This window comes from Callorhinus ursinus, unplaced genomic scaffold, assembly GCF_003265705.2.
Source record: "Callorhinus ursinus isolate GAN/ISIS: 27379988/994484 unplaced genomic scaffold, GSC_fseal_2.0 scaffold1, whole genome shotgun sequence".
NCBI classification, from domain to species: domain Eukaryota; kingdom Metazoa; phylum Chordata; class Mammalia; order Carnivora; family Otariidae; genus Callorhinus; species Callorhinus ursinus.
This window is the reverse complement of record NW_027397063.1, coordinates 31,378,040-31,400,171: the sequence shown is the minus strand read 5'-3', so window position 1 is coordinate 31,400,171 and position 22,132 is coordinate 31,378,040. Positions and strand designations below refer to the sequence as shown.

Sequence of the window (22,132 nt, the reverse complement as noted above, 5' to 3'; positions counted from 1 at the left end):
TATTTTCCTTTATTACTTTCCTGATTAGACTTTTCTTTTTATTTATCTGATAGTTTTCAAATTATGCTACAATATTCATTAATATCTAAGCAATTATAAAGAAACTCTAGAAACATAATGAATATGGTAGCTTAAAATATCAAAAAGAATTTTTAAGGCTCCAAAATAACAAAACAAAACAAAACAAACAAATTTCTGGACAAGCGGTGCCTGGGTGGCTCAATCAGTTAAGTGCCTGTCTTCAACTGAGGTCATGATCCCAAGGTCCTGGGATCAAGCTTCGCATCAGGCTCCCTGCTCAGCAGGGAGTCTGCTTCTTTCTCTTCTTCTGTTCCTACCCCCCACTCATGCTCTCTCTCACTCTCTCTCTCTAATAAATAAATACTTAAAAAATCTTAAAAAAAATTTAACAAAAACAAAAATTTTTAGGCAAGAGAAAATGTAAAAACTTAAAATTATTAAGAAATGCATAAAAGAAAATATCAGTGTATTTAGCTCATACCTAAACTGTTATGTATGTCAGTGTCCAATATAAATTTAAAGGACAAGAAATTAGGAAAATTTTAATCATAAAATGAAATACTAAAAATATTCTTAATATATTTTAAAACACAAATTGCTAATAAAACAAAAAGATATTATATAATGGGGTGAAATACACTGCTAATTAACAAAATAATAAATACAAATAGCTAATATAGATATGAAAAATAGCATATTAGCAAAAAAAATGCAAATTATATTAATAAGATGCCATTGTCTTAATAGACTAATGCTTAGTATTTAAGCATAATTTAGTCTTTATTACTGACATGGAGAATGCAAGAAAATTGTCAATTTCACTCTACTGGTGCTTTTGTAAAATTGTGGAACAGCATCAGTCACATTTTAAGAATGTCTTCCCAGATAACAATCTATCCCTCATTGCCTACAAATGCCTGACTGCTTCCAATGCAGAACAATCCATTCATAAGTATGGGCACCAGGAACAATGCTGCACTTCTAGAACATATCCTTAGCCATGGCCAATCAGAATGTTTCCCTCATAAATATAGACTAAGAAACTTTTGCCTGGCTGAAAGCTTAAGGCATGATCTGAAGATAGATGGAGAATCAGTCAGGCAGAGAGTGGAGAAAAGGAGATAGATAAGTCAGAGAGATTTGGCAGATGGATTTCCATTTTCTCTTCAGTCTCTCCCAATGGCCTGACTTTGTTTTCTGTGAGTTCCAAGAAACCTCATATCTCCTAATAATAAACAATTATTTTTTGCTCAACTTGTCCCTGATATTTGAAACCAAATAGTAATAGAATAAATTGCTTGAGGGGAGCCTGGGTGGCTCAGTTGTTAAGCGTCTGCCTTCGGCTCAGGTCATGATCCCAGGGTCCTGGGATCGAGCCCCACACGGGGTTCCCTGCTCCGCGGGAGGCCTGCTTCTCCCTCTCCCACTCCCCCTGCTTGTGTTCCCTCTCTCGCTCTCTCTCTCTGTCAAATGAATAAACCTTTAAAAAAAAGAATAAATTGCTTGAAAAATTAAGCCAAAGACTAGAAGAAAATATTTGCAAAAGACATATCTGATAATGGATTGTTACCCAAAATATACAAAGAACACTTAAAATTCAAAAATGAGAAAACTAACAACCCAATTTAAAAATTAGCAAATGATCTGAATAGACATCTCACTAGAGAAGATATACAGATGGCAGAAAAGCATATGAAAAGATGCTAAACATCATATGCTATCATGGGATTAAAAAATTAACACAATGATATACCATTGGACATCCACCGGAATGGCTAAGACCCAAAATAGTGACTACACCAAATGTTGACAAGGATGTGGAGCAACAGGAACTCTCATTCATTGCTAGTCAGAATACAAAATGGTACAGCCACTTTGGAAAACTGGTAGTTTCTTTTGAAACTAAACATACACCTACAATGCAATCCAACGGTCACATTCCTTGGTATTTATCCAAAGGGATTGAAAACTTACGTCTACACAAAAATCTGCAAACAGATGTTTTTAATGTCCTTATTCATAAATGACAAGACCTGGAAGCAACAAGATGTCCTTCAGAAAGTGAATGTATAAATCAACTGTGGTGCATCTAGACAATGGAATATTATTCAAAACTAAAAAGACATGAGCTATCAAGGCATGAAAGACCCAGAGAAATCTTAAATGCATATTACTGAAGTGAAAGATGCCAACCTGAAAAGCCTACATACTATGAAATTTAAGCGATATGACATTCTGGAAAAGGCAAAACTATGTAGATAATAAAAAGGTAAGTGGTACCAGAGGCTCAGGTCATGATCTTGGGCTCCTGGGATGGAACGCTCAACAGGGAGTCTGCCTGAGGATTTCTCTCCCTTTCCCTCTGCCCCTTCCCCCATTCATGCATGCGCACTCTCTCTCAAATAAATAAATAAATAAATAAATAAATAAATAAATAAATCTTTTTAAAAAAATAGTAAGTGGTACCAGGGGTTAGAAGGGAGGTATGAATAGGCAAAGCACAGAAGATTTGTACAGCAGTGAAACTTTTCTGTACTTTTCTGATACTACAATGGTAGATTCAAGTCATCATACATTTGTTAAAACCCATAGAATATTACAAGAGGGAACTGCAATATAAACTGACTCTGGGTGATAATTCAGTGTCAATGTAGATTCATCAGTTGTAACAAATGTAGCAGTCTGGTGGGTGATTTTGCTAGTGGGGAGGGCTGTGCGTTTTTGGGGCAAGGGGTAGATGGGAACTCTCAGTACTTTCTGCTCCATTTTGCTGTGAACATAAAACTACTCTTTAAAAATGTCTTTTTTGAAAAAGCAATTTAGGAATGTTTTTTAAGAACTTTAAAAATCTTATAAGACAAACTCAATAATCCCACTTCTAAGAGTCTATCCTCTGGGGGGATATTTAGATTATCTTGTAAAATACAGATTATATCCTGAAAATGCATTGCATAAATAATTGGATAAAAACATTCATTGCATTGTTATTTATAAAAGCGAAAGCAGAAGTTGATACAAACACCCAACAATAAAGAAATGGTCAAAATATAATAGATCCATACAACTCAGTATTATGCAAAATTATAATTGTTTATGAAACTATTTTTAAAAACTGATAAATTAACAGTTGATAGTACTAAGAAGACTGTAGTGGAAATGTCTATTTTCTGGTTTTGCACAATTTTAACTAGAGCATTCTGGTTTGCATTTCACAGCCCAGTTAAAAAATTTAAAACTGTTATTAAATGATGTCTAAGATTCAACTGTAGAATTTTAGACAGTATGACAAACTGCTAGGAAAATTTTTTGTTTTGTCCAGGGAGGATTTACAATGCCCTTCATTATCTACCACTGGGTTGATATATTTTACCAGCATATTCCAAGAACTCTATCATTTAGCTTATTTTTTAAAATAAACTTATTTTTATTTAATCTTAGGGAATTCTCTTTATAAATACATTGAAAAACTTTTTTTTTTTGCTTATGTGATCTGAAAATTACATAAATTCTGCAAGAGTGAAATACATACTTTTGGCTACCTGTAGCCTTCTTCTCTCATTTAGAGAAAACAGAGCTTCAAAGATATAGAATTCAGAATGAAAAACTATGTCACTTTCACAATAAATATTTTTCAGGCAATATCTAATGATTTGGGTAACCCCATATTTTCCTACAAAATATCAACTGGTTACTAACAAAACACTCAAGTTGCAAGTTTTTTGAAAAAAAGTATTCTTATCAATATAAACATTAGGTTTAACACAAAACAACCAATTCCAAGTTATCTGGAAACATTCCATAATACAAAATTTCAAAAAAGCTAAATGAAACATGGCCCTTGCTTATGTCAGTAATCTCTATGCCTCTCAGTTTACTTCTGTTATATTATCCTCAGCAGACATTCTAAAAATAGTATTGCATTCACTTATTTGTAGAAATCATGATCATTGTACTTGATGCGAATATATTTATCTTTGAATGAACTGTTCGTTGTATATATATATATATATGTGTGTGTATTTTTTTCATGCCCACGTGATTTTTCTGTGTGGAAGGTTTGCACCCAGAGCTACCATGATTACTGTAGGCTCTGGAACAGAATGGTTAAAATCAGGGGCTCTGGAGGACTAAAGCATGGTTAGGGTAGTATGGTAAATAACTCACACAGATGTGAGATTTGCATGACATGAACTATAGAAAGTGCCGAGAATAGTGTCAGCATGAACTAAATGTTTATTCTTAATAAGTAAATTGAAATCAAGGGAAAGATATTATATCACTCATATCTATCTTCTCTACACAGTACTAAAATTGTATTCAATATTTTTCTGTTTTCAGTTTATAACATATAACAAATTAGTTCACATTTTTCACAATTGCATTGTTGAGTCTGAATCAGTAGTTGGCAGTATATTCATTCTCATATTCAGTCTTCTATGCATCTTTCAATTTAAACGTAAATATTTACAGTTTCTTAAAAATTGTGTAGAATTTCTGTTTTATGTTAGTTTTCAGATTGAATGAGAAGTTATCAAAAAGAATCTCCTATATAAAAATTTGTTATTGTGTTAGTAACACAAAGACACCTAGTATTTTTCAATTCATTTTAGGATTATTTCTCGGAGGGACACTTATTTCTGAAGTTCTTGAATGCTTTCTAAAATGTCTGAATCACTAAGGTTCTCAAATCAAGTTTCAGATTTCTCCCTTTCCCTCCATCTATACCCCAGAACCAGGTTCCCTCTTGGGCATGGATTATGTTTGGGTGAGAAGGAAGACGGTTCAGATTGATAAAGCAATACCCCTGGGAAAAGACGATTAACATGTATAAAGGGATTTCCCTGCAGTATAAGTACCAAGCACGCGCCCTCCTGGTGCTCCAGGGCCTTCCTGATGTATATATGCAGGTAGTGTGATTTGAAACGGCCCTTTGAAACAGTAATAGAATAAAACTCTGATTTGGGGAGTAGCAGTTCTCCTCAGTTTTCTACTGTCTTGTGGGAATGAGTTGCCAACCTTTTACTTCGGCTGATACCTTCATACCTCTGAATTCTGAGGCTTCTGCAACTCTGCCTCTAATCATGCATCACAGCGCTGCTGAGTGCCTCCCAGTCTCTAACCATCCCACCAACGTGATGTCCACAGGTACGGACTCCGATACCAGTCTGCGTGTGGCCGGGCCGTTGCAGGACGGACGCTTTGAATCTTGTTAGTTTAGAATCTCTTTGCTTCTTTTGCTTTCTCCTTCATTTTAATTCGTCTTAAGTTAAATATGAAGGATATTTTAAAAAGCCAAACTACCTAAGACATTTTTAAAGAATATTATTAAGCGTAGTAATTTCAATTGTTGGTTTTATTACAAAGAAGATCTATTTTCTACCAAAGTAAACAGTGAGTCTGGGTGTTTTTAATCCAAAAAGCATTTTTATGTAAACATTTATGGGTAAGGAACAAAACTAAAGAAATAGCCTAAATAATTTAGTGTTTAAAATGTGTTACTTCTTTATCTTAAAGATTTATTTGGTTTTACTATGCCTAAAAACAGCCATATACCTTGTAGTAAACACAGCTGAATGATTCCCAATACCAACAACAATGGCTTTCAAAGAATAATATAATTAAGTGATATTAACAAACATTTTTGGCATAATTCAAAACTCAAAAATCAAGGCTAGAAGGAATATGTAGCATTTAGAGCCCACAAACTGAGTTAAAAAATCTTAAAACTGAGTTCTGAAGAGACTTCAATCTCTCTAACCGAGTTTTAGTATTTTCTTATGTAACTTTCTAACAGAAAATAAGCTTGAAAATTTGAATATATTGTCTCAAATGTAATCAAATAGGTATGTGTTGCTAATGTGTCCTTTATGTAGTAACAAAGTTTTTTAAAGTAGCTTTATAAATAGACAGAGACTTGAATTGAGTAAATTTCTTTCATATGCAAGTTTGGATTAATCTGCAGCTGAATTTTTAAAATCTAGAGAGTAGATATCTGGATTTGGTTGAAATCATTAATGTAGAGGGTTATTTTTTTTTCATCTACCAAAGACTCTCATAATTTAAATAAAAAGACAATAATGGGAGCTTCCCCAAACATATTTTTTTTAGAAAATATAATAGAGTATTTTAACTAAAAGTATGTACTATAAATAAATTTAAACAATGATCACATAACTGTGTATTTTAAATAATAGATATATCTATTCTAAATAGATACTTAAATAATAGTATTTAAATACATGATAATAGCATTGATTTTATCATTTTTCCATGAAATTATAAATTAGTAGGTAAGAAACAAGAAATATTGCTTATAATGAGAAGAATACTTGGATATTACATGTGTTTCTTGTTTATTTGTTTAATTTTAGATTGCATAGTAAGATTTTTACATGTAATCATTATAATGTAAAATGACTTCAGTTCTTTCTACATGTTAATTATAAAATTAAAATTTGTGCAGATATTTTAAAATATTGAAGACTTATCAATAGTAAGAGAAAATGTTTTGCTTTCTGAGATGACCTCATGCCTTTAATCACTGAATTGTATCTTAATATTTTCAAAGAATTCTAATTCTATACTTTATAATAGCTCATATTTATTCACGGATTCATGATCATATTATATTTATGAAAACCCACCATTATAGTCAAGATATAAAGGAAAAATGAGAAAATAAAATACATAAAGAAACAGTAGTTTTATTGTCAATACCCAAACTCTTAGTCAACTTGGTGATTCATGTTTAAAGCTTGATAAAAATTTTGTAATTTAAATTTACTTTCATAATATACATTGATTACACAAGGCAAGCAACTATTTATGAATGGTTATGTTTATATACCGGGTTCAACCTTTATAGATCTCAAGTCGTTCAACAATCAATTTTTTTTTGGCCAGCTTTATTATTGTAATTGTTGAACTGATTGTGTGCATGCAGAAAACCTACCACCTCTTGGTTTCAACATCAACATAAATGCATCATACACTGTCACTTATTTTTCATAAACCTCTGAGTTTACTGGGATTTTTAAGATTGTATCCAATTAGAAGCTAATTGCTTGGCCATTTTCTCTTTGATGGAAGAAATTTGTTAGGATAATAAGCAGAAGTAAAGATTGTTCAAGAGTTGATTTCTGTATTCATTCTTCCAGAGAAAGACCACTATATAATATATATTACACAAGCATTTAGCGAGATTATTCCTCTAGTCAGTTTATTGTAATGTCTATATGAGATGGAACCTACAAGAATTCTGCAACTCCCAATTGGCCAACATCCAAACTGGTCAGTCACCTCTTCACAGGGCACAACATAGTTAATGAATGCTATCATCCACACTGATGATTTATGATTTGATTACTTGAGACAAACTTTGATTCCTGCTTTTAACCTACTCATCAGAGAATTTCCCCCAAGTGAAAACAGATTACTGCCATATAACTTTAAGAATCACATAAATGTGTATTTTTGCAGTGAAATGAATGTGTCTTGAATCCTCATACATTTTCTTACCAGTCCCGTCTATTTTGTCTTTGATCCAAACTCCTAAATGTTTGCATGCATATTTCTTGGTGACAACATTGGGAAACACAGCAACAGGACTTCATTATTCTGTTCCTTCCTGTCACTATGGAAACCAGCCATCGACCTATGGAGTGATGGCAGGTAAGAAAAATTGTCTGCATATATGAGATTGAGTTTGGGGACACTTAGATGGATTCTTGGGTCTGAGAGAATCTTGACCAGAGCGTATCATGAAATTCTCATCTGTTAACTTGGGAATTGCTGGTAAACCACTACTTATCGAAATGTTCCCTGATATGAGATGCCTTCAGTGACCATAATGGTTAAACCCGATTGCCCCTGTTCTCCATAACCCTGAACGTCTATGCTTAACTCTTTTGTTTGCTTTGTATGATTTTTACTCTAATTGACGACTACCAAACTGCTGATTGTCACTTAATGTTATCGGTGGGCTCGATCTAATAATAATACGGTAGTGACTAACCTCATGTGGTTATTTAAATTTTGTTTATTTAAATTCAGTTAGCCAACATATAGTTCATCATTAGTTTTTGATATAATGTTCAATGATTCATTAGTTTTGAATAACACCCAGTGCTCATCCCATCACGTGCCCTTCTTGTGCCCATCACCCAGTTACCCCAACCCTCCAACCACCTCCCGTCCAGGAACCCTGTTGTTTCCTGGAGTCAAGAGTCTATGGTTTGCCTCCCTCTCTGGTCTCTTCCCTTTCAGTTTTCCCTCCCTTCCCCTAAATTATTTAAATTTAAACATAAATTAGCTAAAATAAGGTCAAATTTAAAATTGAGTTCCTCAATTGCACTAGCCCCATTTCAAGTGCTCACTAACCTCATGTGGCTATCAAAGCAGACAGCACAGATTTATAAAACATCTCCCTCACTGTAATATTTCTTCTGGACATTTGGTCCATAAAGATAAATAAGACATTGAAAGCTAAGAGTCAATTGCGGTGGCTTTAGTGATAGTCATTTGAAGTTTTGGCAGCTCAAAGTTGTTTTTAGTCTTAAATGAGACTGAAGAGTTGAAGTTACTTATGTTTCTCCTTCAGATAAATAAAGCATTTTTTTTTGAAGGCTTGACCTGTTTTTTAATTTGGTTATTAAGAGAAAGAGTGGAATACAATGGCAGGGTCTTTCAAGGAACTTCATTAATTTATGAATCTCCATCATTTTCCTTTTTTTTTTTTACCCTCGGGAGAGAAAACCTGGGCAGAGAGCGGATCCAAGATCAGCTTCCTACAGTTTCTTTTCTCCCCTCAAACCTAGCAACATGCTGTTCTGTTCGGCCCCTTGGAAGTCCCTCAGTGAATGTGAGCAGGGTCCGCAGAGAACCCCACCTGAATCGGCCCCTCCAAGGGCCCAGGCATTGTTGAAGGAGGCATTAGCTGCTGCTTCCTGAAGATATGTGCTTGGTTACCTTTTTAAGTCAGATAAATAAAGCGGCACTAGATCAAGGTTAATTATTTATTGGTGCTTGTATGAAAGCAGTAATAACACATTCCTTAAGGAAGAGGAAAATCTGACCTAATCCATTCAGAACAAAACTTATGACTTAATTTTAGGGTATGGCCAGGAAAAAAAATTTTGATGATTTAATAAAAATACACAATTTTGTTCACATATTTTTTTAGCTATTCTTTGATCTTTTGTATTCATTACTATGGCAGGGAGAGAAACCTGATGGGTGACAATAAACTACTGGGGCTCTGTGTGAGAAAATAAGAGAGAGAGTATGTGTGTGAGAGAGAGAGAGAGAGAGGGAGATGCTTTAGATAAAGGAATAGTATCTTTTCTCACTGCTTTGTCTATTATCATTCATAGTAAGTGATAGAAAAAAAACATGGATTTATGACTATAAATTTGAAATAAAGTTGAACAAAAAATAGTTCATTGACAATTTCTACATATTTTTCAGTTTGACACTAAATAAAACACTAAAACTTTAAAATAAAATATTCCAGAACAAATTAGCTTCACTTACATCCTACCACACAGCATTTTGAATAAACTAGTATCCTCACCTTGATGGTAAAATGAAGGCTGATGTTCTTAATGATTACCTGTAAAACCTAGCATCTCTTATTTTAATAATTATGAAATAGGGACAACCATATTTTTCCCTTTTGAAAACTGATAATTTATGATTCATATATTTAATACTTAATTAGTATTTATGGTTAATGAGAACAGCCCTTGTGGATGATAAACTACTTTTATTATAAGAATAGTAAAATGTGCATGTAGCTGCTAGAGGTGCAGGCAGAATGCTTCGTGTGGCCCACACCACATTTTGATTATGAAGATAGGAAATGACAAGCACATGGCCATGTGCTGCTATCTCTTGGAGGGGAGTCCCTGCTATTCATTCACAGTGTTTCCCAGAAACCCAGGTCCAACTTTAGGTGTCTTCTAAACCCAGCGACAGGCAGCAATTGATTAAGGTTAGCACAAAGATAACATCAGCCACAGACCAAATACCTTTTTTTTTTTTTTTTTTTTTTTTTTTTTAAGAGAGGAAGGGAGAAAAAGAGAGAAGAGGGGGTGGTGGGAGAGGAGCAGAGAGAGAGGGAAAGAGAATCTTAAGCAGGCTCCATGCCCAGTGCAGAGCCTCACGTAGGGCTCTATCTCAATCCTGAGTCATGACCTGAGCCAAAATCAAGAGCTGGACACTTAACTGACTGAGCCACCCAGGCACCTCCTAAATACTTTAAGATGGTTTTCGCTACCACCTCCCTTCCCACCAGATCAAGGCCACTGGCTACTAGCCTAGTGAATTTGCAGCTGGCCTGAGAATTCTAACATGCTTCTAGTTTCTGGGCCCAGGTTCACAATGACAGTCCATAGGCTGCTTAGGCTATATTGACAAGTCCCCTCAGCAGGCACTCAGCAAACCCTCTTCCTCACCGCAGCTGAAAAGGAAAGGCTCCCAGAAGAGCCCTTTAAAAGGATCCAAAGCCTGGGTTAGTACCATGAAGAGCAAAAATGGTTATCCTAAGATTTGAATGTATCACCGTAGTCTTAAAAGTAAATATATGTTTTCACTGAAAGAAAAACTCACCATGGCAAGCATAGAGATTATATTTGAATATTTTTTGAGAGTGATATGCTTTATTATTTGTTAGAATGTCACTATTTTGATATATGCTTAGTATGAGTATTTGCATCTTAGCAGATTGAACCTCAGAGAATCTGCACTCTCCTGTCGTTATCCCCAGAGAAGCTACACAAATTGAGTTATAAAACACAGGAATTCAAATAAAATACACAAGAGAAACCTGGTTAATGTCATTAGAATTTTCTGAGAAGTCTCAAGGCATTCATCAAATCAGCCACTTCCACACAATTCACAGAAGCATCTTATCATCTACAACAAAGACAGGTTCATTGTCACACATGCCATATGAAAGAAAAGCTAGAGGAAGACCTATATTTCAAAACATATGAAATTGCTTTATTTTAATGTGGTTCTGTTATAACCCATACTGTGATGCTTACATTTAGCTTGAGCATTGCATTAAATGAACAACCCAGTGGAAGGGAAGAGCTATAGCTAATATTTTGTTAACGTTGATAGAGAAGACTTTGCAATTATCAGATGAATCCACTGTGCCTTATAGTCCAGGTGTGGGCACACCAAAAAGAATGACTAATTGGGAGCAATGAATTAGCCGTACCATGAACTGATTACAAACGTTGTTCAAGTCACTTAACTTCTCTTTCAGTCTCTCTCTCTCTCTCTCTCTCTCTCTCTTTTTTTTTTAAACATACACCCTGTGCTGCACTTTCTATTTATTTATTATTTATTTATTTATTACATTATTATTTTATTATTAACATATAATATATTATTTGTTTCAGAGGCACAGGTCTGTGATTCAACAGTCTTACACAATTCACAGTGCTCACCATAGCACATACCCTCCCCAATGTCCATCACCCAGCCACCCCATCCCTCCACCCCCCTCCCCTCCAGCAACCCTCAGTTTGTTTCCTGAGATTAAGAGTCTCTTATGGTTTGTCTCCCTCTCTGGTTTCGTTTTGTTTCATTTTCCCCTCCCTTCCCCTATGATCCTCTGTCTTGTTTCTCAAATTCCTCATATCAGTGAGATCATATGATAATTGTCTTTCTTATTTCGCTTAGCATAATACCTTCTAGTTCCATCCACGTTGTTGTAAATAGTTTCAGTCTCTTCATATCTGAGTTGTGGTGAGTGCCACCACTCTATTGCAGTTGAATTGCAGCAGATTTGTACCAACTCGATCTGGTTTTCCTATGATCTTCTCTTTAGATACACTTGCAACTAAATGCCTTCTGTGCCTTCACTCCTGAGAATTTAGATAATTCAATAGCCTACAGTGAATTAAAAATGCTCTTGAAAAGCTCTTCTAGATAAACACAACATAAAATAACAACAACAACAGAAACCCTCAAAACTCTAATTCTTGGGTATCTGAAATTGTGTCTGTTCTCGGGTTTCCGAAGCCGGGTGAAGCTAGAAAACATGCTCAGTGGGCTGCCCACCCCGCCCACCCTCCCGTGGAAACAGCACATCATCAGCCACACAGGGATGAGTGCTAAACCCAGCCAGGTCAGATTATATAATGGCCAAACCAGATGAGGTGTAAGAGTCCTTGTTTAAAAATGAATTTTAAGAGAAACGCAAAATCGCGGAGTTTGGGGAATTAACCACGAAGCTGAATGTCCATTTTGTGTTGTTGTTTTATTTTTCAATGGGAAGTGGATAATAAGAGAGAAGATAATTATGACTGAAAGTGCCCTCTCCACCAATCTTAGGCACAAAGCAACAGAAATCAGGGTGATGGTTGACATGGAGAAATAGTCAACTTTGGAGCCCATCCCTTATTCTTAAATTATTTCCTTTCTTCTTCTCCTCCTCCCCCTGCTCCTCCTCCATCTTTCTCCTTCCTCTTCATCCTTCTCCCACCTCCTCCTCCTCCTCATTCTCCTTCCTCCCGCCCGCTTCTTTTTTTCTCCTTTCTTCTTCTTTCTCCTTTTTTCTTCTCCCCCTCCTCCTGCTCCCCTTCCCCACCCCCCACCTCTCCTCCTCCTTCATTTTGTTTCTCCCTAACTAGTTCCGATTATGTTGACTCTCAGGGGAGAATGGACTCTGAAGATTTTTTACCTCTGAATCAGAAAAGGCTGTTCAGTAGCAGTAACATGAGGTATTTTCTCTAAGTTTTTTTAGTCTCTCAATGACTCAAATCAGTCACTACAGCGGGAAAGCAGCCGTAGGCGATGTATAAACAAATGTGCGTGGCTGTGTTCCAAATAAAGTACACCAGACAGAGGCTCCCTGTTGTATATGGATGGGATTTACCAATGCACAAAAGAGAAAAGATCACAATTCACATTTATGGTTTGCTTCGCATTGTCTTGTGTGATGAAAAAGAAATACATGGAAATATTCAAATACTCAAATATTCAAATTCCTTTGCCTATCTCCAGCAAGATGGTGTATTTTACTGTATGCCTCTGCTTTCCCTGTGTGTTCTTTTAAGGCTTCAGGCACATGACCTCAGATATGTTGGCAGTTAGCTTCGGGCAGGACCAGGTACTCCCGAAGAGCGATTTTCCCCCTGCCACGATGGGTTGAGCCAGCTACCTTTGCCTCCCCGTTGCCTGCTTTAGAAGATTTACCTCTTCTCCCACTTGCCACACGGAAATATAGACACGGAAATTTAGAAAGGTTTTGGTGGATTAATCTGCAACGTGAAAATACACTTTGGGCTGTATATAATGTGCAAACACTTCCCGGACCTCTAGCTGGGGGCTTCTCTAGGCTCACAGACAATTTTGCTTTATCAATGTTTTGGAAAAAGTTTGTGAGACCTTTGCTGCACAGGACTCCCCGCTTCTTTTATCTTCTTCCTATTTCTTTTTTTCTTTTTCGATAATCCATGCTTTAGAAAGATTTTAAAAATATCTTGCCATTGATACCATACCAGTCACTCTCTACTCTCCCCCAAATACAAGATCACATGATAGATACTGCAGTTTGTTTGGCTGTGCCTGGGACTGTCATTATGAATTTCTGTTTAAGGTTAGCTCCAGGTTAACTCCAGGAAAACCATGTCTGTGTGGATAACTGTGGATATATTCACTGAATGAAGAATACAAACATATCACACATCATGTTTTCCTCTTTGCTCTGGCTGTCAATCATCCGAACATGGTATCTCTCCTGTGCTCTTTTCATGGACTCGTGTTCAAATTTATTTTTTAAATGCTGATTTTTTTCCCCAGAGCATTTATAATGTATAAACTATCTTTATAATTTTCCAGAAATAGAGGTGACTATCTTCTAAGATTTTAATAATTATAATATTTTTGTCTGAAAGTATCTGTTTAATGTAGCCAAATGCGTTTAAACTGCAGATGTCTTTAAAGGAAAGTCATCTGGTTTACAGACTGCCGGAAAAATGAACGAGGTGTTTGTTTTGATGTGGTTTATTACAATGTTCACTGGACTTCAGTTCTGGTTTCAACTGTCTAGTTGATTCATTGTGGCACTCAAGGGAGGTTATTGCCTTTCTCTTAAATTTCCTAAATTTTAAATTGTGAATAAAAAAGTATTCTTTCTAACTTACTTACATAAAGCTAAGAAGATGACAAATGTGAAATGAACACAGGACAAAGTATCACCTGGAAGACTTGTTGTGGTGTGTGACTATGGTCAGAAAGAAAAATTGAAAATAATGACCAAGATTGCTAACAAATTCAGAACTTATGGCTTATCATATAAAAGATATGTAACAAATTACTTATGGACAATAAAAATAATTTGACATAGGTTAAATGAGTTATCTAAAGTGCCTTAAAGTACATTCAATGTGCAAAGTCAAACAACAGTCTGCACATATATATGCAGTGAGATATTACTCAGCCTTAAATAAAGAATGAGATGGGGGCAGCTAGGTGGCTCAGTCAGTTAAGCGTCCAACTCTTGATTTCAGCTCAATTCATGATCTCCGTGTTGTGAGTTGGAGCCCCATGTCGGGCTCCATGCTGGGCATGCAGCCTGCTTAAGATTCTCTCTCTCCCTCTTCCTCTGCCCCTCCTCCCTAAAATAAATAAATAAATAAATAAATAAATAGATAAATAAATAAATAAATAAAATGGCCATTTGTGACAACATGGATGGACCTAGAGTGTATTATGCTAAGTGAAATATGTCAGAGAAAGGCAAATACCATATGAGTTCATTTATATAGGGGTTCTAAAAGACAAAAAAAAAATGAACAAACAAAGTAGAAACAGACCCATAAACATAAAGAACAAACTGATGGTACCAGAAGAAAATGGGTAGAGAAATGGGCAAAATGAGTGAATGGGAGTCGGAGATACAAGCTTCTGGTTATGGAGTGAATAAGTCACAGGGATGAAAGGTACAGCCCAGGGGCCATAGTCCATGGTACTGTAATAACATCATCTGGTGATGGATGGTAGCCATACTTACAGCAGGCAGAGCATAACATATAGGGTTGTTCAGTCACTATGGTATACACGTGACACTAATGTAACATTGTGTGTCAACTATACTTCAATTAAAAAAACTAATATAGTAAGAAAGAGGAAAAACCCAGCAGCCTAATTTTTGCTCACTGCTTTTACTCTTTCCCAGAATATTTCATCAAGTGTCTTAAGTGACATGTGGTATTTTTTGAATGATGCAGGAAGTGAAGATTTTAATATATCTAACATCCAACTCTGAAAGCCTAACTGAAAACAAAGTCTTGAGATAAATATCAAGTAAATGCTAAATAAATGTCATCAGTGTTCTTTTAATGTAGGTTAGTCTTTTACTTCAACTAGCAGAAATCCAAAAGTAATAGAAAGCTAAAAATAACCCCCAAAATTAATAACCATTTTCAAAAATGGAACTATGTGATAAATTAAAAATGGATAAAACTGCATTTAAAAATGTTTTCTGGTCTGAGTAATATACTACCCACTAAAGCATAAAATGGACGATTAACTGACTTTAAAAAATAAAATGATAATTTTGGTTTGTAAAAGTAGCATGGATTTTTTTAGACAGGAATAGTTTCTTTCAAATATTTTTCACAGCAGCTAAATTTATTTTATGCTATTTTGTTTAACCCCTCACTTGTATATTTGCTTTGCCTCAAGGAAAAAAAAGTCTATTGGAGAGGAGTACACTTTATAATTACATATTGTCATATAAATAATACAAGCCAACAATTTGCTGACTCACACTATTCTTTGGTCATGACGTATTGATATATTAATGTAAGATTTATATATTCTGGAAAACTACATTATTACTCATGTCTTTGATTTGTGAATATATTTATAGAGAAATAATAGGTAGCATAAACTTGATATGTTTTTCCAGTGTTTTCAAGAATGATTATTGCATATATTCTGTAGCAATTTATTTTTAAATATTTATAATCATAAGAAAAATGACAAATTACAAAATATTTTATTTATATCAACATGTCTTGGTTATATGTGTCATTTAATATAAATCGAAGTGAAATCTCTTCCAATAAAAAAGTGATGTATTGATGAGGAAAACAAAGAAAATGTGTGGAAATTTGGCTTATGCTATCCTCTCACTCATGCTTCCCAATTGAGAAGCTCTTCTAGTGAAGAATGGAATCTGGAAGCAATTTTTAAAAAATTAGATCTTTTTTGGTAATTTATCATTTAACCCAATCAATTGATCTAATGCTTCATCATTTATGGGTGAATGCCCATCATATCTAGAATTGCACCTTTCCCGCCACTTATTTTTGCTTCTTAAATAATAATCAAGAAATTATTCCATTATATTGTATAGTTTTCAAGAAATTTTGATGCTTTTTAATAGAACTTTAAAAATTACCTTTTGTCTAGTCACTCCTTGAATCTATTTAAGCATATTAGTGTATTTTATGTTCTCATAATTTTTTTACCTGCCTTCGTTAAATTTTTAAAAAGACATGATTATTTCCCCTTGAAATTCAGCATTGGCTGATAAAACAGTGGAACTTCTTAATACTGCAAAATCAGTTTTTGAATCCTAAGAAAACTTCCCAGCATAACACTTAACCATATGCCTTGATGATAATAAACATCACAGATTATTTGTGTAATGAATTAAAACAGAGATCAAAATATACACCCGGTTTCAGTTGAACCTCAGATTCACAGGAACAGGTGTCTTTTTAAGAGAAAATGAAATAATGGAAAACACACTTTTCAGAGAATTGGCTTATTTCTATTCTAATTATTTGCAATTCCCTGCTTTTTTTCCTTTGGCATTATTTTTGTCTTCACTGCTCTGAGGAAGGTGGAAAAGAAAAAAATCACATTTATACTAAGCTATTCTGACTTCTGTTTGAGATGGCTGAACGTCAGTTAACCTTTTAGAATTGTGACGGCTTGCAGGGGGATAATGGGTTCTAAGGTGCAAAACTTTTGCTTGTATAGAAATGGGGGATAATTACAAGTGGCCCTTTTCTTTTCCTTCTGTGTTTATTCACAGGTAGCTTAACCCCTTGTCTTTATAAGTTTCCTGACCATACCTTGAGTCATGGCTTCCCTCCCCTGCCCCAGCCTCTTCTGGCAGAGGACCCCGCCGTCACTGATTTCAAGCAGGAACTCAGGCGGAAAAGTAAATTGGTTGAAGAGCCAATAGACATGGATTCTCCGGAAATCCGAGAACTTGAGAAGTTTGCCAATGAATTTAAAGTGAGAAGAATTAAGTTAGGTATGCACTTTTTAAGAGTAACGGGTATACAACTTGGTCTGCAAATCCTTACGATATTACTGTTCAGTCTGTTACACTCTGGTCAGAAGTCCAAGACACTTTTCATTCTACATCTGTGCTGTGGATTTAAGTTAATCCAATTATGAAAATCCTACCAAAAAAAAAAAAAACACAAAACCTTTTATTTCCTTGTTAATTCTTAATATCCTAAATACATAGGTTTTTAAATTGATGATATTTTTTCAACTTGCCTACCTCAAGATTAACTTTGAAGTACTTGTTTTTCTCCCTATTTTATCTGAACTTTTGAGTAGATGAGCCATTCATATGATTCAAAGGCATAAAATGTGTAAGTGAAATGTATGCTTTATGTTTGTCTTTCGTGTTTATCAGTGCTGTTGGTTTCTTTGCATTCTTCCAGAGATACCGTTTGCAAATACACATTTTCTCCCGACAGATTTTTTAACTATTTATTTAATAGAGCTTTCCTTATTAATTTTTACAGATGTTTTTAAAAATGGGCCTATCAAATTCCATTTCATGAATATATTATTTAACCAGTCCCTTACTGATGATAAATTTAGGTTGTCTCCAATCTTACATTGTTAAAAACAATCCCACCATGATTCACTCCATAAATGCCATTTTGTACCTATATATATGTAGGACAAATGTTAAAGGCATGATTTCTTAATTAAAGTGCATGTGTATTTGTAATTCTGATACATGTTGTCAAATTGGTCTATATAGAGGTTGTGCCAAATTTTACCACCGCCATGAGTGTCTCTTGGCAAACTCCTTAGAATATAATCTTTCTGAAAGCAGGAGTTTTTTCTTTATCTATTTTTATTTTTCCTTAAACGCATATCCCTCAGTACTTAGAACAGTGACTGGCAGCACAGAGAATAAATAAGTTATTGAAGGAAAACTATGATTTAATCTTTGGGATCTTTGCAAATCCCAGAAGTCAAAGTGGTCCCTATGGTAGTTTTTTTGTTTTGTTGTTGGTTTTTGTTTTGTTTTGTTTTTTGTTTTTCTTGAGAGGGGACGAGAGAGAGCACACATGAGAGAATGGTGGGAGAAAGGAAGACGGAGAATCTTAAGCAGGCTCCACGCCCAGGGCAGAGCCCCCCATGGAGCTTGATCTCATGATCTCATGACCCTGAGATCACGACCTGAGCTGAAATCAAGAGTCTGATGCTTACTTGACTGAGCCACCCAGGCGCTCTGGTGGTTTCATTTTAAATTTATGAGTGAAGATTGAAAAGCGTTATTTCATGTGTTTATAGTCATTTGTAATTCTTTCTCTGTGAACTGTCTGTTCATAGCCTTTGCACACTTTCTATTCAATTGTGTTTTTAACATAAGATAACTGTAATAATTAACCTTGATTTAAATTCACGAAGTAGTGCATCTTTTAAATGGATTGAAAAATGATAGTTCCACCCTCTGCACTTGTGGAATGAACCACAGGTAATTTTGTAATGATATTTATTGATGGGCATCATACGTAACCATTTTATGCATACAGATATATAGCTTTAGGCCCTGAATTAATATGCAGTTACTATATGGAATAAATACAGCGGTAGACATCTTTATAACAACCATTTTCAGTTTGCTATTTATATTGCTGTGAATATTTCAAATTCTATGTTGATGGTTGATAATCAACTTGTACCCTAAAAATGGGACAAATCTATGAGGATCTTTGGCCAGAAGATAGAAGCGTTACCAAGTGATATAATAAATGTGCTCAGAGATACATGTAAAATATTTTGGTGATCACAGTCTCATAATAAACATGTTTTCAGGGAAAGTCAGCATAATTCTTCGTTTTATTTGGTACCTTTTAACAATATAGTTGAATTTTGTACTCTTACAGTTGAGATAAAAATATATCATCATATAATTTATGCATTGTATTTAATATACTATATTGTTCAGCATATATCCCCAGATATTTAATAATAATAGAGAGCAAGAATTTATAAGTATCTTATAAAGTGTTTATGACACATCTATCCAATTTCACTAAATATTGTGAATGGCAGGGTTCCTGTCTGAATTCTTTTGACTTCTGGAAAAAATTAACTAGAAACATTTTTTAAAGTACCGGACAAGTCTACGCTGAACTTACCAAGCAATTCTAAATTGCCAATGAATATATGCTTAAAAGCAATATCTAATAGTTAACAAAGAAAGACACAACAATTTCTGTGATAACCGGCTAAAATGAATGCTTCTGGAAGGGCTGACTCTAACAGGTCTTGCCTGCCCTTTCACAGGATACACCCAAACCAACGTCGGGGAAGCCCTTGCTGCCGTGCACGGCTCTGAATTCAGTCAAACAACTATCTGCCGATTCGAAAACCTGCAGCTCAGCTTTAAAAACGCATGCAAGCTAAAAGCAATATTATCGAAATGGCTGGAGGAAGCTGAGCAAGTAGGAGGTACTGAAGTTACAGGCTCTGTGATGTTTTAACCTCAAAACGATGGCCTTCCATTGCTAGCTAGGGCTTACACTGAAGTAGAGAGGTTTGAGGTTTAGTTGGGTTTTTTCTCTTTCGTATGAAAAATAAATATGTTTCATATCCCGAAGAGAGGAAGGCTCATGCAAGTGCAGAAATATGTTTACTGAGAAGGTAAATATAGTAAGAAAAGAAGCTGCACAGGGACAGCTTTCTGGATAACGTGACAGAGGCGTGAAGTGGTGAAATGATTTTTTTCTAACACATCAAGATTTTCTGGCTCTGTGCATACTGTAGTAATTGCACATGAATTTTTATGACCCGATATTACTGTAACCAGAGCATTTGTGCACACCCGTCTTCCAAGTAAGTACATAAGCAATTGCTAATGTAATAAAATTATCTTCTCATACTAACGTCAAGGCTGGAGAAAGAGCAAGGTTTGAAAGCATTTAAAGCAAGTGTTCCAAGAAAAGTTTGGTCAGGATATCACTAATAGACAGTTGTCTTTGCAAAGTTAATATTTCTGCATTAACATTTGTATCTTGGTCTTGTACTATAAAATAACATAGAATGCAAAGATTTAAGACAAAAATGTATAGCAACTTTATTTTGCATTGTTTTACAAAGAAAATTTGAAACTCAAATCTGATAGTTTTTTTGGAACCTACTTTGTTTTGTAATTATTTCTCTTTTCCCCATTACAGCTTTATACAATGAAAAAGTGGGAGCAAATGAAAGAAAAAGAAAGCGAAGAACAACTATAAGGTATTCTTTTGAGATATGAAAACGCATAGAGGAGATGGAATATACAGAATATGTACATATGTAAATATAAACAGAGCGTTTGAGGATAATGTAGGTGCAACATAACATAAGTGTATGTGAATAGAGTCAACTGAAAAAACAAGATTGGTGAAAAAGCATAACTTAATAATTTAGCACTGAGAAATGGAGAGCTAGTAATTTTTAACATTTGATGGAAAAGTAGGTTATTTGATTCAAGAACACTTGCTCCACAAGTTTTGGATAAAACAGAAATTAAACAATCACTTCTACAAAGAGTGATCATTTCTGCTGTCCTTTTAGATATGTCTTGCTCTGGCAATTTGGTATCTATGTTATTAAAAATAGCAAAACTATTCATCAGTGTTTCAGTCCCTTAAAGTCCAGTGGGATTCCTTGCATTTCAAACCAGAAAGATTGTTGGTTGATCTTTTGGTAATTTGCATGAAAATTACAGAGGAAATACTAAAATACAGGTTTTGTTTTGGTTGATGAGTTCACTAAACCTTTCGTCTATTGTAAATAACTAATGGTTTCTGAGGGACATTTAGAAATGCCTGCACAAGTGCTCATTTCCTTTTCAGGAAGTCAGTGCCCTCTAGTGGCACAAAGTGGGATAAACATAGAAAGCCCAGAATACCTTACTTCTCAGGATACCCTGCATAAGACAAGCATCTAAATATTCTAGACTGCACATTTAGCTTTGTTGAAGCTTTGGAAGTGCTTTCAGAGTCTTTAAACAATGTTTTAATGTTGATATCTAGGATATTCAATACTACTTAATTTTGATCTGCCAACACATCATAAGAACACCATAATCTCACCCTTCTCTACGTCCCTCCCCTCAGTATTGCTGCTAAAGATGCTCTGGAGAGACATTTCGGAGAACAGAATAAGCCTTCCTCTCAAGAGATCATGCGAATGGCTGAAGAACTGAATCTTGAGAAAGAAGTAGTAAGAGTTTGGTTTTGCAATCGAAGGCAGAGAGAAAAACGGGTGAAAACAAGTCTGAATCAGAGTTTATTTACTATTTCTAAGGAGCATCTTGAATGCAGATAAAATTTATTATTGTGTGATAGCTGATTTTTCTCTAGTTTTCATTCCTTTCTCTTCTCCAACAAAAATAGAAATTAGTTATTTGGTTGTTTTCAAAAATCATTTTATATCAATAACTTTTGCAGAAGCTTTCCTACTTTTTTTAAAAAGAAGACAATTTAAATATTGATGAATTATTTTCTTTAAAAAAAATTATTCTCAGAAACCAAACTGTACATTTTTAAACCAAAGATACCAATAGGAATAAAACAGTGATTCTCTCTCAGTCTTTCTCTCTCTCTCCCTCCTGCTCTATCTACAGACACACACACACACACAGACACACACACGCATGCACAGTGTGCATGTGGGTCTTTTAGTTTAAGATTCCTTTTCCAAAGGCTGTTTATTAGCTTTTTAATATTTCAGTCATAATGCCAAATAAAGAATATCACACTAGAAGGAACAATTAGAAAACTGATTAACCAATGTCCTGCTTACTATCAGCTCTAATAGTTTGTTTGAACTT

The 22,132-nt window shown here is 34.8% G+C and overlaps 1 protein-coding gene across 1 annotated transcript in view; it reads left to right on the top strand.

Moving 5' to 3' along the window:
- POU1F1 (POU class 1 homeobox 1) overlaps positions 1–21,889 on the top strand; it is a 288,931-nt gene extending 267,042 nt beyond the window's left edge. The window contains exons 3-7 of the mRNA XM_073892122.1: positions 7,621–7,692; positions 17,087–17,311; positions 19,600–19,764; positions 20,490–20,550; positions 21,417–21,889. Of these exons, the coding sequence (XP_073748223.1) occupies positions 7,686–7,692; positions 17,087–17,311; positions 19,600–19,764; positions 20,490–20,550; positions 21,417–21,627 (669 nt within the window). The 5' untranslated portion in view covers positions 7,621–7,685 and the 3' untranslated portion in view covers positions 21,628–21,889. The remainder of the gene's footprint in view (positions 1–7,620; positions 7,693–17,086; positions 17,312–19,599; positions 19,765–20,489; positions 20,551–21,416) is intronic.
- The last annotated feature ends 243 nt before the right edge of the window (positions 21,890–22,132 follow it).